The 18,248-nt window shown below is 43.5% G+C and overlaps 1 protein-coding gene and 1 non-coding gene across 7 annotated transcripts in view; one reads left to right on the top strand and one right to left on the bottom strand.

Annotated features, from left to right (window-relative positions):
- Ctps2 (CTP synthase 2) overlaps positions 1–18,248 on the top strand; it is a 102,676-nt gene that overhangs the window by 17,452 nt on the left and 66,976 nt on the right. For all 6 annotated transcript variants that reach the window (XM_042680449.1, XM_042680451.1, XM_042680452.1 and 3 more), the window contains 7 exons: positions 6,038–6,154; positions 6,833–6,916; positions 8,566–8,646; positions 12,810–12,961; positions 14,283–14,415; positions 16,492–16,580; positions 17,354–17,448. In XM_042680449.1, coding sequence (XP_042536383.1) covers positions 6,038–6,154; positions 6,833–6,916; positions 8,566–8,646; positions 12,810–12,961; positions 14,283–14,415; positions 16,492–16,580; positions 17,354–17,448 — 751 coding nt within the window. The remainder of the gene's footprint in view (positions 1–6,037; positions 6,155–6,832; positions 6,917–8,565; positions 8,647–12,809; positions 12,962–14,282; positions 14,416–16,491; positions 16,581–17,353; positions 17,449–18,248) is intronic.
- LOC122108568 lies at positions 6,599–6,705 on the bottom strand. Its single transcript, XR_006147595.1, has one exon. It is a non-coding gene; the product is annotated as a U6 spliceosomal RNA (small nuclear RNA).

Here is an 18,248-nt window from a genome sequence, read left to right as displayed (position 1 = left end):
AAGTATGGAACTTTACAAACTACCACCTTCTATCTTGTGGGGTCTTTGTGCCTCTGCTCTTCATTTACTCCACAGCTATGTACAGATGGCTTCCTGGGTGCTGGGATGGGAGGGAAGTGTTCTATGTAGTGAGACAAATCGTTAATGTCAAGGTCAATGTCATCTCCAGGGCCTGGGATGGGCATAATCTCTGCCCTTGAGGTGCTTGTAGCCTGCCCTGTCTGTACCGCACAGTGTGTTCTAGTGTTTGTACCGCATAGTCTGTTCCAGTGTCCATATCATACAGTGTGTTTCAGAGCGTGCTATTTGAAAACATAGCTGCAAGTACTTTGGAAGCAGACAGAGATTGGGTTAGGGAAGTCAGAAGGCAAAGAAAGAATGTAGTCTTTGAGGGCTGGGAATTGTGGTTTCATGATAGAGTGCTTGCTTAACATATATCAGGCCCTGGATTCCTGGCACCAAAAAAAAAAGAAGGAAGATAGTATTTGAGTCAGGCACTGGTGGCTCACTCCTGTAATTCTAACTAGTCAGGAGACTTGAGAGCTGAGGATTGTGGTTTGAAGACATTCTAGGAAGGAAAGTCTATGAGCCTTAAGCTATGAGACTTAGGGTCTATGAGACTTAAAAGTCCATGTGACTCTTACCTACCAAAAAGCCAGAAGTTGAGGTATGGCCCAAGTAGTAAGTCACCAGCTTTGAGTGGGGTAAAGGACAGTGCCTAGTCCCTGCGTTCAAGTTCAAGTACCACCACCCACATGAAAAAAGAAAGTTAAGCCAGGTGCTGGTGGCTCACACCTATAATCCTAGCTACTCAGGAGGCTGAGATCTGAAGATCAAGGTTCAAAGCTAGCCCAGGCAGGAAAGTCCATGAGACTATCTCCAATTAACCACCAGAAAACTGGAAATGGCACTGTGGCTGAGTAAAGTGCTAGCCTTGAGCTGAAGAGCTCAAGGACAGTGCCCAGGCCCAGAGTTCAAGCCCCAGGACTGACAAGAAAAAAAGTTAGTGTTTGAAATTATGACTTCTTGTCTTCTTCCCTTCATCTCTATGTGAGGAGTGGGAACTTCTCACTTTGCTGTTGCTGCAATTTTCAATCCAACTGTTTCTCCTTTTTTATCTGTAGGAAATATGTTCTAGAGTATTCCTTGGATTGGGAAACTGCCTACCATGGTACCAACCTTGTTTTGTTTTGTTTTGCTGATCCTAGGGCTTGAACTCAGGGCCTGGGTGCTGCCCCTTAGCTTTTTTTGCACAAGGCTACTGCTCTAACCACTTGAGCCACAGCTCCACTTCTGGCTTTTTGGTGTTTAATTGGAGATGAGAGTCTCACAGACTTTATTGCTGGGGCTGTCTTTGATCCATGATCCTCAGATCTCAGCCTCTTACAGAAGCTAGAATTACAGGTGTGAACCACCAGCACCCAGCAAGTTACCAAATCTTACACATACATTTAGGGATGGTAAAATTAACTAATTAATTAATATTATTTTTGTGTTATTTCTGGGGTTTAACTTGTACTCTCACTTAGCTTTTTTAAAAATTTATTTTATCTATTTATTTTTTAGGTCCGGTCGTGGGGCCTGAACTCTGGGCCTGGGCGCTGTCCCTCAGCTCTTCAGCTCAATGCTAGCACTCTACCACTTTGAGCCACAGTGCCACTTCTGGCTTTTTTCTTTTTGCTTATGTGGTGCTGAGGAATCGAACCCAGGGCCTCATGCATGCAAGGCAAACGTTCTACCACTGAGCCACCTTCCCAGCCCCTCACTTAGCTTTTTTGCTCAAGGTTAGGCTCATGCTCTATCTACCATATGAGCTGCAACTCCATTAACAAGTTTAATTTATGAATTGGGTGCATTAAGAGATTAAGAATAAGCTGGGGCTGGGTGCTGGTGGCTCATGCCTGTAATCCTAGCTACTCAGGAGGCTGAGATCTGAGGATCATGGTTCCAAGCCAGCCCAGGCAGGAAAGACAATGAGACTCCTATCTGCAATAAATAACCAGAAAACCGGAAGTGGCACTGTAGCCCAAGTGGTAGAGTGCTCGCCTTGAGCTGAAGAGCTGAGAGACATCGCCCAGGCCCAGAGTTCAAGCCCCATGACTGACCAAAAAAAAAAAAAAAGAAAGAATAGGCTGGGCACCTGTGGCTTACTTGTGTAATCCTAGCTACTAGGAGGCAGAGATCTGAGGATCATGGTTTAAAGCCAGCCCCGGCTGGAAAGTCTGTGAGACTCTCCAATAAACCACCAGAAATCTCCAATAAACCACCAGAAAACCGGAAGTGGTGCTGTGGCTCAAATGGTAAAGCACTAGCCTTGAGCTGAAGAGCTCAGGGACAGCTCCCAGGTCCAGAGTTTAAGGCCCATGACAGACAAAAAAAAAAAAAAAAGATTAAGGCCCATGACAGACAAAAAAAAAAGATTAAGAATAAGTGTAAGATAGAACAAAGACAACAATATGTTGAAATACAGGTTATTTAAAACTTGTGAATTGTTTATTTCTGGTTTTCCATTTAATATTTTTTGCACTTCGGCTGACAATTAGTTGAAACTTAAAGCTGCTGGCTAAAGAGAACTTCAAAATGGGCTGAGAGTATGCAGTACCACAGGAGGCCACATGAGGGCAGAAAAGGCTAATGTTTAAAGTCTTGCCCTCCACCACCTTTTTTTTTTCTTTTTCTTTTTTTTGAAGTTGGTGCTGGAGCTTGAACTCAGGCTTCATGTTCACTGCTGGTGTTCCAGCACTTGAGCCATACGTTCAGTTCCAGCTTTTTGCTAGTTAATTGGAGATCAGAAGTCTTGTGAGTTTGTCTGCTTCAAACTGAGATTTTTCAGATCTCAACTTCCTGAGTAGCTAGGATGATTTCTAGACTTCTAGCTCCAGCCAGTTAATGGGAACAGATGTCATTGGGGGACATCAGGAAATACCAAGAGAAGCAGACTATGGCACGGGGTACAGAGTAGAGTTTGGGCATGTTAAACCTGAGTAATTTTTGTACCATCAAAGATGGGCTCCGTTGGGCACCGGTGGCTCACACCTATAATCCTAGCTGCTCAGGAGGCTGAGGTTTGCGGTTCAAAGCCAGCCCATGCAGGAAAGCCCATGAGACTCTTACCTCCAATTAACCACCAGAAAACTGGAACTGGTGCTGTGACTTAAAATGGTAGAGTGCTAGTTTTGAGCAAAAGAGCTCAGGGACAACACACAGGCCCTAGTTTAAGCCTCACCACCACCACCAACAAAAAAGATGGGCTCCAAATCTTGGTAGGCACAGGCCCCGAGTTCAAGCTTCATAACCCCCACCAGCATCAACAGAAAAGATGGGCTCCAAGTCTCAGTAGTGTTTGAAAGAGAGAGCAGGGTTAGAAGTAGATTCTAGATCTCTCCATCCAGAAAGCTAAACCCTGAGAAGTCGATGAATTCTGAAGCTTGGCTCACTGTGATCCCTCATTCCCCACCATCTAGAGCATTCTACTAGTGTTTTTTTGTGTGTGTGTCGATTTTGCAGCTTGAACTCAAACACCTAGGAGCTGTCCTCGAGATTCTTTTTCTCAAGGCTAGCACTCTACCACAGCTCCACTTCTAGCTTTTCCCAAGGAGTTTATTGGAGATGAGTCTCCTGGAATTTCTTGCCTGGGTTGGCTTTGAACTATGATCCTCAGATCTTAGCCTCCTGAGTAGCTAGGATTACAGGCGTGAGCCACCAGCACCGGCACACTTAGTACTTTTCTTGGTGTTACTTTTATTCTTTATTATCCAATTTCTTCTGTCTCTGTCTTCATGTATCTCTTTTTTTATTATTAATTTACTTTATTGTTGTATTGATGTAGAGATTACAATTGTAGGAGTCAGGTAATGAGTACATTCCCTTTCGTATAGTATCTTCTGTCCCTCACTCTCTCCCTGCCCTTCCCTCCCATCTCCACCCATGAGTTGTATAGTTCACTTTCATCAGTGTCCAGTGCACCCCACTGCTGTACTTTTTCAGCCTTTTCCCCTCGAGTTCTGTACCTTCTGCCCAACTCTTCTGGTGCTCTATACTTGAGTCACACCTCTACTCCATCATTGTGCTGATTATTTTGGTCAGGGTTGGCCTCAAACCATGATCTTCCATATCAGCATCTTGAGAAGTTAGGAGTATAGACTATGAGCCACGATCACTAGTCTCAAGTTTTTTTTTTTTTTTTGGTCAGTCGTGGAGCTTGAACTCTAGGCCTGGACTCAGCTCTTCACCTTAAGGGTAGCGCTCTACCACTTGAGCCACAGCATCTACTTCTGACTTCTTCTGTTTATGTGGTGCTGAGGAATCGAACCCAGGGCCTCATGCATGTAAGGCAAGCACACTACCACTGAGCCACCTTCCCAGCCCCTTAGTCTCAAGTTTTATTCTTGATTCTTGTTCTTCAGTTTTTGTCTTAGGCTTCTTGTTCAATTCTGAGTTCCTAAGATAGCACTTTGCATGTATATATGCCCAAATGCTAGAGAATTGATTTTAGAATTTGTGGTAGCCTTAAGAATTTAATATGGGAATGCTGAATGGGTTAAGGTGAATTTTATCATAGTCAAAAGTAAAATGCTTTAGTGTTATTGGAAACACATTGTAAATTAACTTGACATTTATTGAAGGATTACACTGCCAGTAATATTCATGGGGCTTTGGTTCTGTTTGTTTCAGAAAGCCAGCATGTTTTAATAATAGTAATTTAATTCTAGTACTACAAGGACTTCAAGGAGACTATTTAAATATATGTAGGCGTATGCATGTGTTTGATGTGGGAGGAAAGAGAGAGAAAAAGAGAGAGATTCACTATTTCATTCTAGCAGTCTAGGCAGAGCCAGGTGGCTTTTGCCTTTTTGGTATTGTCACTGAATTTCATATCTACCTTCCAACTGGGCTATTGGTAAAACTGAGTTTATCGTGCTGCTCTGTGGCCTATGTTTGGGCTCTTTCTATCTTCTTATATATTTTCTTTTCTTTTTATTTTTTGTCAGTCATGAGACTAGAACTCATGGCACGGGCGATGTCCCTGAGCTTTTTTGTTCAAGGCTAGTGCTCTACCACTTTGAGCCATAAATCCACAGCTGGATTTTAGGTGGTTAATTGTAGATAAGAGTCTGACAGGGCTTTCCTGCCTGGGGTGGCTTTGAACTTCCATCCTTAGATCTCAGCCTCCTGAGTAGCTAGGATTACAGGCTTGAGCCACCCATGCCTGGCAAATTTTATTTTCTTAAAGTCTTCCTTAGCTGTCTGCCAGTGGCTCATACCTGTAATCCTAATTTCTCAGGAGGCTGAGATCTGAAGATCGTGGTTCAAAGCCAGCCCAGGGAAGGAAAGTCCTGTGAAACTCTTATCTACAATAAACTACTCAGAAAAATCTGGAAGTGGTACTGAGGCTCAAGTTGTAGAGCACTAGCCTTGAGCAAAAAGAAGCCCAGGCTCTGATTCAAGCCTCAAGACCAGCCAGGAAAAAATCTTCCTTGATCTTACTTTTCTCCCTACCTAGTCTTCCTTATCCTGGTGTTTGAATTCAGGGCCTTATATTCTCACTCTGTTTTTTGGCTTATGGCTGGAGCTCTACCATTTGAACCATACCTTTTAGTTCCTGCTTTTTGCTAGCTAATTGGAGATAAGAATCTCTCAGATTTGGGCTGGGAAGGTGGCTCAGTAGTAGAGTGCTTGCCTTCATGTATGAGGCCCTGGGTTCGATTCCTCAGCACCAATAAGCAAAAAAAAGCTGGAAGTGGTGCTGTGGCTCAAGTGGTAGAGCACTAGCCTTGAGCTGAAGAGCTGAGGGACAGTGCCCAGGCCCAGAGTTCAGACCCATGACTGACCAAAAAAAGAAAAAAATCTGCCCTGGGCTGGTTTTGAACTGTGATCCTCAGATCTCAGCCTCCTGAGTAGCTCGTATTTTAGGTGTGAGCCACCTGACACTCAGCCCAAATATGAGGTCTTATGCTTAATCTACTAAGAATTTTTCTAGTCATCTGTGTACATTGGAAGATGTTTGCTCATTTGTGTCTTTGTTTTGCATTTGCAGCTGGGAGGCACCATTGGTGACATTGAAGGAATGCCATTTGTAGAAGCATTCAGACAATTCCAGTTTAAAGCTAAAAGAGAGAATTTCTACAATATTCATGTCAGCCTTGTCCCACAGGTAGGCTTTCCAGACAAATATGCGAAGGGCAACTTGGATCAATTTTCTCTTTTTAAAAATATAATTTAGCAAAATTAATTGTATAAAGGTGTTTCATTGTGATATATAACATTCATGCATCTAATTTAGTTTGATCCAATTTACCCCATCTATTCTTTTTTATTTTTTTTTGTCAGTTGTGGGGCCTGACCTCTGGACCTGGGCGCTGTCCCTGAGCTCTTCTGCTCAAGGCTTGCGCTCTACCACTTGAGCCACAGCAACACTTCTGGCTTTTTCTGTTAAGCCACTTTCTCTGTCCTATTGTTTTTTTTTTTTTTTTTTTTGTCAGTCATGAGGCTTGAACTCATCCAGCTGGCTCCAAACAAAGATTCTTAGATCTCAGTCTCCTGAGTAGCTAGGATTACAGGCATGAGCTACCAGCACCTAGCCTCATCTATTTTTTTTTTAAATATGGAACACTTCATGAATTTGTGTGTCATCCTTGCGCAGGGGCCATGCTAATCTTCTCTGTATTGTTCCAATTTTAGTATATGTGCTGCCGAAGCGAGCACTCATCTATTCTTTCTTAACTTTTCTCCTTCCTCTCCCTTTGACCAATTTTCCTCTAGTCTTTTATGTGACCCCTACTTGAAACTGAGGAACCATGATAGAAACCCATTTTCATTTTTTATTTTTTAGCCCAGTGCTACCGGAGAACAAAAAACTAAACCCACCCAAAACAGTGTCCGAGCTCTGAGGGGACTGGGCCTGTCTCCAGACTTGGTGAGTTAAACCCAAGCACAGTGAGTATGTTTGTCTCTGAGGTGTCTTCGAGTAAGACTTCTAGTCACAATCTGTAACCTCTAGTTATATTTTTTCCCCTCTTTTGGCACTGGAGATGGAACCCAGGGCCTGGTACTTAGCATGCTCTCTTCTACTGAGCTACATCTTTAATACCTTAATCTTGAACATCATCTAGGTTCTTTGATGCTCTCAAATGGGTCCCATGACAACAAGCTTTTTGTGTCTGGGAGTGAGGAAGGTCTGCTTTATCCTTATCCTGAAATTGACCATCTATTCTTCTTGCATTCTCATTTGATTGGCTGATTAGAGAAATGGCCAGGTATATTATCTTGCCATTTATGTAATTCCTGGATCCTTTAATAAAGGAGACTTTGGGATTATCCTGTTTCTCTGCTAAGCTGGGTTCCCACTGCTCTGATTGTTAGACTAAACAGTAATGTGTCCTTATAGCAGGTAATCTGAGTATTGACAATAGGCTAGGGCAAGGGTTCACAAATAAGGACTCACAAGTCAGCTTTCTGTTTTCCTAATTCAGATTTTATTTTATTTTGTTCAGTTGTGGGGCTTGAACTCTGGGCCTGGGTGCTGGCCCTCAACTCTTCAGCTCAAGGCAAGTGTTCTGCCACTTGAGCCACAGTGCCACTTGCATTTTCCTGGTGGTTAATTGGAGATAAGTGTCTCATGGACTTTCCTGCCTGGGCTGGCTTTGAACCATGATCTTCAGATCTCAGCCTCCTGAGTAGCTAGGATTACAGGCGTGAGCCACCAACACTTGGCTTATTTTTAATTTAATTTAAATTTTTGCCAGTCCTAGGGTCTAGGCACTGTACCTGAGCTATTTTTGCTCAAGGCTAGCACTCTACCACTTGAACCACAGCACCATTTCTGGCCTTTTCTCTTTATGTGATACTAAGGAATCAAACGCAGGGCTTCACACATGCTAGGCAAGCACTCTACCACTAAGGCACATTCCCAGCCCCCCTAATTCGTATTTTATTTATGAAACAAATACAATCCCCCATTTGATTACATTTTGGGGGGGGAGGGCTGGTATTGGGGCTTGAACTTAGGACCTCATGCTCTCACTTGACTTTTTTACTCAAAGCTAGTACTCTACCACTTGAGCCACAGCTCCACTTCTGGCTTTTTGCTGGTTAATTGGAGCTAAGAATCTCACAGGCTTTCCTGCTCTGGATGGCTTTGAACCATGATCCTCAGAGATCAGCCTCCTGAGTAGCAGGCATAGGCCACTGTCACTGGGCTGTTGATAGCTTTGGCAAAGTTGAGTATCAGGACAGCGAGTCTGACCTGCAGACCTAAACTACTTCCTATGTGGCCCTTTAGAGAAATATTTCATCAGCCCCCAATCTAGCTCTTTTATTGTATTTAAAGTAGTTACATTGGGCTGTTCATCAGATACAACTTCATGTTTTGGGGTGTTACTGGTACATTTGTGTTGAACTTAATGATATTTGCCTGTGTTAGTGCTCAAAGTAATTTCAAATAGTGCAGTGGCATGGCTGGAAGGAGTGAGTATAGGTACTTGGTCAAGTGTCTTCCTGAAAATGTATGTCATCATGAAGAGCCTGCTGCTGGCTTGCTGAGCTGTGTGCCCCTGCCTTTGACAGATTGTCTGCCGAAGTTCCACACCCATCGAGATGGCTGTGAAGGAGAAGATTTCTATGTTTTGTCACGTGAACCCTGAACAGGTAAATGCTTGCTGAAATTTAGATTTATTGTCTTGCAGCTACTCCTGCTGATGCTAGTGTTTTATTGAACAATTGTTCAATAATGGCATTGCTTTGTGAGAGGCTTTTTTTCTGGTCCTAGGGCTTGAACTCTGGGCCTGATCCCTGTCCCTGAGCTCCTTTTGCTCAAGACTTGCACCCTACCAACTGCGGTCCTCAGATCTCAACTTCCTGAGTAGCTGGGATTTACAGCTATGAGCCACCGGTACCCAGCTACTTTGGGGGACTTTAATCCAATCACAGCTCCTTAGACATTAAATGAAAGAAATCTTGACTTTGCCAGTCCTGGGGCTTGAACTCAGAGCATGGGCACTGTCCTGAGCCTCTTTGTGTTCAAGGTTAATGCACTCCCACTTGAGCCACAGTGCCACTTCCAGCCTTTTCTGAGTAGTTTATTGGAGATAAGAGTCTCAGACTTTCCTGCCTGGGCTGGCTTTGAACCACTATCCTCAGATCTCAGCCTCCCGAGTAGCTAGGATTACAGATGTGAGCCACTGATGCTTGGCTTTATTTTATTCATTTTAAATTTTGTTTGTGTGTTGAGACTGAGGCTTGAACTCAAGGCCTTACAATCCTCCACTTGAGCCACAGCTCTACTTCTGGCTTTTTAGTAGTTAATTAGGGAGATAATCTTATGAACTGGGCATTGGTGGCTCACTCCTGTAATCCTGACTACTCAAGAGGCTGAGATCCAAGCATCGTTGTTCAAAGCCAGCCCAGGTAGGAGTCTGTAAGACTTTTTTTTTGTTGGTCGTGGGCTTGAACTCTGGGTCTGGATGCTGTCCCTCAGCTCTTCAGCTCAAGGCAAGCGCTCTACCACTTGAGCCACAGCACCACTTCCAGTTTTCTGGTGGTTAATTGGAGACTAAGAGTCTCACAGAGTTTCTTGCTTGGGCTGGCTTTGAACTGCATCCTCAGATCTCAGCCTCCTGAGTAGCTAGGATTACAGGCGTGAGCTACTGGCACCCAGCTCTGTGAGACTCTTTTTTTTATTTTTTATTTTTTTTGGGTCCAGTCGTGGTGCCTGAACTCTGGGTCTGGGCACTGTCCCTCAGCTCTTCAGCTCAAGGCTAGCGCTCTACCACTTGAGCCACAGCACCACTTCCAGCTTTTTTTTTGCTTATGTGATGCTGAGGAATCGAACCCAGGGCCTCAGGCATGCAAGGCAAGCACTCTACCACTGAGCTACCTTCCCAGCCCCTCTGTGAGACTCTTATCTCCAATTAATCACCAGAAAACTGGAAATGGAGCTGTGGCTCCAAGTGGTAGAGTGCCAGCCTTGAGTAAAAAGAGCTCAGGGACAGCGCCTAAGCCCTGAGTTCAAGCCTTGCCTTGTGAATGATTCCCCCCCCCACCCCCCCCCGAAAAAAAGAGTCTCATGGACTGTCTTGTCTGGTCTGGCTTTGAATTATGATCCTCAGATCTGTCTCCTGAGTAGCTAGGAATACAGATGTGAACCACTGGTACCTGGCTCTGGTTTAGGTTTAATTTGTAATTGAGATAAGAGTTCCATATTAGTGATACTTTGGCATTTGGAATTATACTGGTGGACATGCCAGAGAGAGGCGCTATGGTCTGAGTGTCAAGTTAGTGATATTTAAGCATCTTATGACTTTATAGGTATGGGTTTGGGCAAACTGAACACAGAGTTGGCAGATCATTTTGGGTACTTACTTAGTATATGACAAAATCATTACATGCCTGTAAGTAGCCTCTTGAATGTTCTTGAGAGGGTGTCAAGTGCCCATTAGAATAAGTGTAGAAAAGAACTCCAGCCAGACAGTACCTACTCTTTAAAGGTATCTGTCTCTTTTTCTTCTTTTTTTTTTTTTGTTGGTCATGGGGTTTGAACTCAGGGCCTGGGTGTTGTCTTTGAGTTCTTTTGCTCAAGGTTAGCACTCTGCCACTTTGAGCCACAGTTCCACTTCTGGTTTTTGAGTGGTTAATTGGAGATTAGAGTATCACAGGGGACTTTTCTGCCTGGGCTGGCTTTGAAACGTGGTCCTCAGATCTTAGCCTTCTGAGTAGCTAGAATTACAGGTATGAGCCACCGGCATCTGGCTATTCTTTCTTCTAACAGATATAATTAATGTTACTGTGGTCAAGGTGCCCTTGTAAACTTATCCAAATGAAGGGAGCAGGGGACATGGCTATGACCCGAAGCAACTATAAGTAGTTGTAGCAACAAATGAAAGAACAAGTAATACCCATGCACACACTTAGAAGGCAAGGGGTGTGTATTCAATGGTACTGCTTTAATCTACACTTCAAGGTGGGTAGTTTGAGCAGTGTGTCTTGGATATTGACATATAAAACATTGCATTTTTTTTTTGCTGGTCCTAGGACTTGAACCTTGTGCCTGGGCTCTGTCCCTCAGCTCCTTTGCACAAGGCTAGTGCTCTACCACTTGAGCCACAACACCACTTTTGGATTTTTCTGAATAGTTTATGGAGATAAGAGTCTCATGGACTTTCCTATGAGGGCTGGCTTCCAACTGTGATTCTCAGATCTCTGCCTCCTGAGAAGCTAGTATTATAGTCATGAGCCACCAGTGCCCAGCTAGAGCATTGCAGTTTAATACCAGTTAAAATGACATCAGCTTGGCATCCTACCATTCAGATTTATTTTATTTATTTTCTTTTTGTGCCGGTCCTAGGGCTTGAACTCAGGGCCTAGACACTCTCCCTGAGCTTTTTATTTTTTCTCAAAGCTAGTACTCTACCACTTGATCCATAGCTCCACCTTTGGCTTTTTGGGGGTTCATTGGAGATAAGAGTCTCATGAACCAGGAGCTGGTGGCTCAAGCCTGTAATCCTATCTACTCAGGAGGCTCAGATCTGATCATGGTTCAAAGCCAGCCTGGGCAGGAAAACGCATGCGACTATTATCTCCAATTAATCACAAAAAGCTGGAAGTGGCACTGTGGCTCATGTGGTAGAGCACTAGCCTTGAGCAAAAAGAGCCCAGGGACAGTGCTCAGGCCCAGAGTTCAAGCCCCAGAACCGGCAAAACAAAACAAAAAAGAAGAGTCTCACGGACTTTCCTACCTGGGCTGTTTTTAAAATGCAATCCTCAGATCTTAGCCTCCTGAGTGACTAGGATTACAGGCATGAGCCAGGTGCCTGACACTCTACAGAGGTTTTATTGAGAAATTATCACATAGGCATGATTTATTGAACATTTTGCCATGTGTTTCAACTCAGTCCTCAGTCACCATTCTCTCCCCAGATTTCAGGCTGGTGGCTATAAATTCCAGTGCTTTAATCACATGGTTGGTTTTTTTTTTTCTGATGAGTAGCCTGATTCTAAAACTATGTAGAAGGTATGGAGTTTGAGCCAAGTTGCCTGACAAAGATATTCCTGTCAATCCAGAAATTCTGAAGGTTTTTGAAGCTGTGCCAGGAATTGGGGACAAAATCCAGATATGGTCATCCCTCTTGATTCTCAAGTGACTGTTTCTAGGACACCCCCCATGGGTATCAAAGCCCTTGGACACTCAAATCCCTAATAGAAAATGGCTCAGTATTTGTTTATAACCTATGTGAATCTTCCTGCATACTTTAGCCCTAGATTACATATATTACCTAAGACAATATACATGCTATGATAGCAGTTGTTATATGATATTGTTTAGGGAATAATAAGAGAAATAGTTCAGGAGTAGAATCTCACTATGCATCACAGGTTGGCCTCCAATGTTATCCTCTTGTGTTAGCTTCCCAAATGTTTACAGGCATGCAGGATCATGCTCGATTTTCTTGCTTTTTTTTTCCCCTGCTGGTACTGGGACTTGAACTCAGGACCTGGGTGCTGTCCCTGAGCTTCTTTGTGCTCAAGGCTAGTGCTCTATCACCTGAACCGGAGTACCACTTCCACTTTTTTGAGTAGTTTATTGGAGATAAGAGTCTCAGGGTGACTTTTCTGCCTGGGCTGGCTTCGAATCACGATACTCAGCTCTCAGCCTCCTGAGTAGCTAGGATTATAGGCATGAGCCACTGGTGCCCAGCTTCTTGCTTTTCTTATATTGGTATAAATAAACCGCTAGTTTCTCTTGAGTTTTGTCTCATTCTGGTGGATAGTTAAGTTGCTTCACCTAAGTGTGATGTTTTATTATTACTGATCAGGTCATCTGTATCCATGATGTCTCTTCTACATACCGAGTGCCCTTGCTTTTGGAAGAACAAGGCATTGTGAAATATTTCAAAGAGAAATTGGACCTGCCCATTTGTGATTCTTCAAATAATTTACTTTTCAAGTGGAGAAATATGGCTGACAGGTTTGTGAAAGGAGTTACTTAAGCACTGCCCCCTTCACTCCGCCTTGGGACCTTGCTCGTGAGGAGAGGAGCTACAAGCCTCCTTCCCTTCCCATGGGAGCTGCTACTTCTAGATCTTGAACACAGGGCTTGGGCACTGGCTGAGTCTTTGAGCTGAAGGCTAGTGCTCTACCTCTTGAGCCATAGTTCTGCTTCCAGCTTTTTGCTGGTTAATTGGAGATAAGAGTCTCCTGGACTTTCCTGCCTGGGTTGGCTTTGAATCACAGTCCTTAGATCTCAGCCTCCTGAGTAGCTAGGATTACAGGGGTGAGCCATCGGCACCTGGCTGGTAATATTTTTCTAAGGAGTTTTGAAAGTGTTCTTTCAAAGGCCTAAAGAATCTTCAGCCTCAAGATGACATTCCTACAGACTTAATTTCAGTTCACATATTTTTCATGTTCTCTGAACAGATTTCCTGACAAAAGCAACACAAAAGATTGTGTCTCTAATGGTGAAATGTGATTGAGTGCCTTTTGTAGAATGGAATTTTCTCATAAAAATGATCTAAATGGCTTGTAATATTTTAAATAGTCCTCTTAGCACCATTTTTCAGGCACACCATGAATAATCAGACTTTTGTGAGCCAGTTGGGAATGTAACGATTTTAAATATAGACAATCAGAATGCATTTTCTTATACAAGGTCACCTTAAGAAGTTAATATTGGAATGTTTCTTATTGACAAACAGAATACATATTTCACCTTAATAAACTAATGTATGAACAGCTCTTGTTTAGGAGATGGCTTTTTAAATATGTATTTTTTTGTTTTGAATGCTTTTCCCCCTCCCATGTCTGTACCTGCTTATGTAAGCCCAATCTTATAATTTCTTTTTTTTCTCTTATTTTTAGTGCTGGTCCTGAGGCTTGAACTCAGGACCTGGGTGCTGTTCCTGCACTTTTGTACTCGAGGCTAGTTAGTGTTATACCACTTGAGCCATAGCTCCACTTCTGGCTTGTTTGGTAGTTAATTGGAGATAAGAGATTCATGGGCTTTTCTGCCTGGGCTAGCTCTGAACTGTGATTTTCAGATCTCAGCCTCTTGAGTAGTTAGAATTACAGGTGTGAGCCACTGGTGCCTGGCTTGAGATTTCTTAGAATTTTTAAAATCTGTTGAATGGATGAATGGATTCTGGATCTTTGGAGGGGAGATTGGAGTCAAGTACAAGTTTGTGAGTCTTGTCTGCTCCTAAGGTTGTATTAGGTGTCTGAGAATAAGAGCAAGGGCTGTATGTGAGCTTGTAACTCACGAATATAAACTTTGAGCTGGTCTTCTTTCTCAGGTATGAAAGGTTACAGAAAATATGCTCTATTGCCCTAGTGGGAAAATATACCAAACTCAGGGACTGCTATGCCTCCGTGTTCAAAGCCCTGGAACATTCTGCCTTGGCAATCAACCACAAACTGAATCTGATGGTAAGTCCCTGTCTACTTTTCTGGATATTTCAGTCACTCACTCCAGAATGTTGTTTCAAGGAGGTTGTGTTGAAGGGTTCCTAAGACTATCCCACAGGATTGATAATTCACCAAGAGGATTTACAGAACTCAACTGTACGGGCATAGTCACATCACGGCTAAGATGTATCGTAGTCCAAGAAAACAAAGGAAAATCAACAAAGGGAAAAGTTGCCTGAGGTAAAGTCTGGGGGGGTGTGTGTGGGGGACCAGGTGTGAGCAAAGATGGGCATGTTTGGGAAGCTCATTAGAGATTCAGGACTCTTCCCTTTCTCTTTTCCTTCCTTCTTTCCCATAGTGCTAGGGATGGAAACCAGGGCCTTGAGCATTTTTGTTAGTTGTGGGACTTGAACTCAGGACCTGGGCCCTGTCCTTGAGCTTTTTTGCTCAAGGTTAATGCTCTACCACTTTAAGCCATAGCTCCATTTCTGATTTTCTGCTGGTTTACTGGAGATAAGAGTCTGGTAGCCTGGCGCCGGTAGCTCACGCCTGTAATCCTAGCTACTCAGGAGGCTGAGATCTGAGGATCGCGGTTCAAAGCCAGCCCGGGCAGGAGAGACCATGAGACTCCTATCTCCAATAAACCACTAAAAAACTGGAAGTGGCGCTGTAGCTCAAGTGGTAGAGCGCTTGCCTTGAGCTGAAGAGCTGAGGGACAGCGCCCAGGCCCAGAGTTCAAGCCCCACAGCCTCCAAAAAAAAAAAAAAAGAGTCTGGTAGACTTTCTTGCTTGGGCTGGCTTTGATCTGCGATCCTCAGATTTCAGCCTCCTGAGTAGCTAGGATTATAGGCATGAGCCCTCAGTGCCTGGCAAGTCCAGCATTTTTATATTGGTGACTGGTCACATGAGTGACCATGTTGTACCAAAATTTTAGACTCCTAGAGGGAAAGAAGAGGCCTGGTATTAGTAATGTTTATACAAACAATGTTAGGTACAATGAGCCTCCCTTAGCTATTCATAGAATGACAGGAGTTCTCTTGAAGTCCAAGATTCCAGAAGCCAGCCAAGTGATCATGTCAGAAGTAGGCCTTCTCCAGGACAGCAGCCAGGCCTGCTGTGCTAACTTTGTTCTGTATAGATTCAAGGCACGTTTCTGAAATTACACGTTGCATATCAAGGTAAATACATGGTTCATGCTCCTTGTATTTTTTTGGGCATTGGAATAGAATCCATATATATATATATATATATATATATATATATATATATATTTTTTTTTTTTTTTGGTCAGTCGTGGGGCTTAAACTATGAGCCTGGGCGCTATCCCTCAGCAATTCAACTCAAGGCTAGCATTTTACCACTTGAGCCACAGCTCCACTTCCGGTTTTCTGAGTGTTTTATTGGAGATAAAAGTCTCACGGACTTTCCTGCCCGGGCTGGGTTTGAACCGTGATCCTCAGCCTCCTGAGTAGCTAGGATTACAGGCATGGCTGAGAATCCATATTTTTGGAATGCTATATTTTCTTTCTTTCTTTTTTTTTTGGGTCCGGTCGTGGGGCCTGAACCCTGGGCCAGGGCGCTGTCCCTCAGCTCTTCAGCTCAAGGCTAGTGCTCTACCACTTGAGCCACAGTGCCACTTTTGGCTTTTTTCTTTTTGCTTATGTGGTGCTGAGGAATCGAACCCAGGACCCAGGCATGCAAGGCAAGCGCTCTACCACTGAGCCATCTTCCCAGCCCATGGAATGCTATATTTTCTTTTCTGACATGGTGGAAATCATATCTAACAAATAATGATTTTCTGTTTCTATAGATACATTTTTGCTGATACTTGGGCTTGAACTCAGGGCCAGCGAACTGTTCCTAGGCTTTTTTGCTCAGGGCTAGCCTTCTACATTTGAGCCACAGCTAAACTTCCAGCTTTTTAGTGGTTAACTAGATGTAAGACTCTCCTGGATTTTCCTGCCCACACTGGCTTTGAACCGGGATCCTCAGATCTTAGTCTTCTGAGTATCTAGGATTACAGGCATGAGTCACCAGTCCCTGGGTTGAGTGTTTGTTTTTCTTAAATTCTCCTTTACTCTGTTGGATGTTTTTCAGTACATAGATTCCATCGATTTGGAGCAGGTCACCAAAGCTGAGGATCCTGTGAGATTCCATGAGGCTTGGCAGAAATTGTGCAAGGCTGAGTGAGTACCAGGGACAGCCCCCACCAGTTAGGACAATGCCATGTGCTTGCTCCATAATTATTCCACTTACCCCAATTGCTCATTTTTGTGTACTTCGGAACCATAGTTAGAAATTTTTGTGGTCATTGCAGGTGGTTGTACTGAATTCACAGTGCATTGCTTTGAAATGTACCATGTAAATGCAGGGCACATATGCGTGAAAGTGGTTTTATTTGGCAGCTCGGGGAGACTGCATTACAGGTTAAGTGTGTGGATCCCACTGACTGAAGGATACAGAGATGGCTGTTATGTGTACAAAGTTCAAGCACAAACATGATAACTTTCTTATGTTTTAATTCTAGTTTTTTTTTTTTAATTTTTTGGTTTAGTCATGAGGCTTGAACTCAGGGTCTGGGCGCTGTCTCTGAGCATTTTTGCCCGAGGCTAGTGCTCTACCACTTGGAGCCACAGTGTCACTTCCAGTGTTCAGTGGTTATTTGGAGATAAAAGCTTTACAGACATTCCTGACCTGGGTGGCTTTGAATTTTAATACTCAGATCTCAGCCTCCTGAGTAGCTGGGATTACAGGTATGAGCTATCAGCACCAGCTGAAAAGATTTTAAGAAGAAAGTCCAGGATGTGTAATCATGCAACTGATCCTGAAAATGTACCTCATATATATTCATTAGTGATTGTGCCAAACACTTGGCTATAGGATCAGTAAACATGAAAGGTTGAAAACAAACTCTAACCTCCCCCCCCCCAATTTTCCCTTTGTCTTGTGCTGATTTCAGTGGTATTCTTGTGCCTGGAGGATTTGGAATCAGAGGAACACTGGGAAAACTTCAGGCCATTTCTTGGGCAAGGACAAAGAAGATCCCATTTCTAGGTAAAACTCATGAGTGTATTCGATTTTTCAGCACATAATAGGTTTCAGTCCTTAGAATAGGTAAAACCTACCAAGGTTGTGTGTGCTTTTTTTTTTTTTTTAAGGTCTCATGTTATTTTGGCTGACTTGAATTCTTGATCCTTCTGCCTCATTTTCTTTTTTTTGGGGGGGGGTGTCGGTCGTGGGGCTTGAACTCTGGGCTTGGGCGCTGTCCTTGCGCTCTTCAGCTCAAGGCGAGCGCTCTACAGCTTGAGCCACAGCACCACTTCTGGTTTTCTAGTGGTTTATTGGAGATAAGAGTCTCATGGACTTTCCTTCCCAGGCTGGCTTTGAACTGCGATCCTCAGATCGGCTTCTGCCTCATTTTCTTAGGTGCTGGAATTATAGACCTATGCTAGCATTCAGGCATAAGGTTAGTTTTTGTGAGGGTGTGTACTTAGATATGAGAGTTTAGGCAACAAATAGTCTGCTACAGACTTTAGCAAACTATATCTTGCAGGCTAATTTTGGCTTCTGGCTTGTTTTTGTAAATAAAGTTTTTATCGTAATACATCACATTAGTCTCTTTTACATATTGTCCACCATCTCTATGGTAGAAAGACCCTTGGTTCTTTCCAGTTTCTTGATTTTTCTTCTGGCAGGCAAAGTTATTGATTGCTTCCTCCTCTGCTTCCCCTGCATACCTTGTATATGTCAACATTGTCATTTGTGCTGCTCCTTAATATGTGTTTAGTGGGCACAATGGGTGGGCTGCAGTAAATGTGGAGATGGTTTGGGGAGCATCCCTGAGAGATCTCTGT

Source organism: Dipodomys spectabilis, unplaced genomic scaffold, assembly GCF_019054845.1.
Source record: "Dipodomys spectabilis isolate Male_0828 unplaced genomic scaffold, ASM1905484v1 ptg000061l, whole genome shotgun sequence".
Lineage (NCBI taxonomy): Eukaryota > Metazoa > Chordata > Mammalia > Rodentia > Heteromyidae > Dipodomys > Dipodomys spectabilis.
Note: the sequence above shows the minus strand (reverse complement) of the source record. Positions and strands in the feature narration are given on the sequence as shown.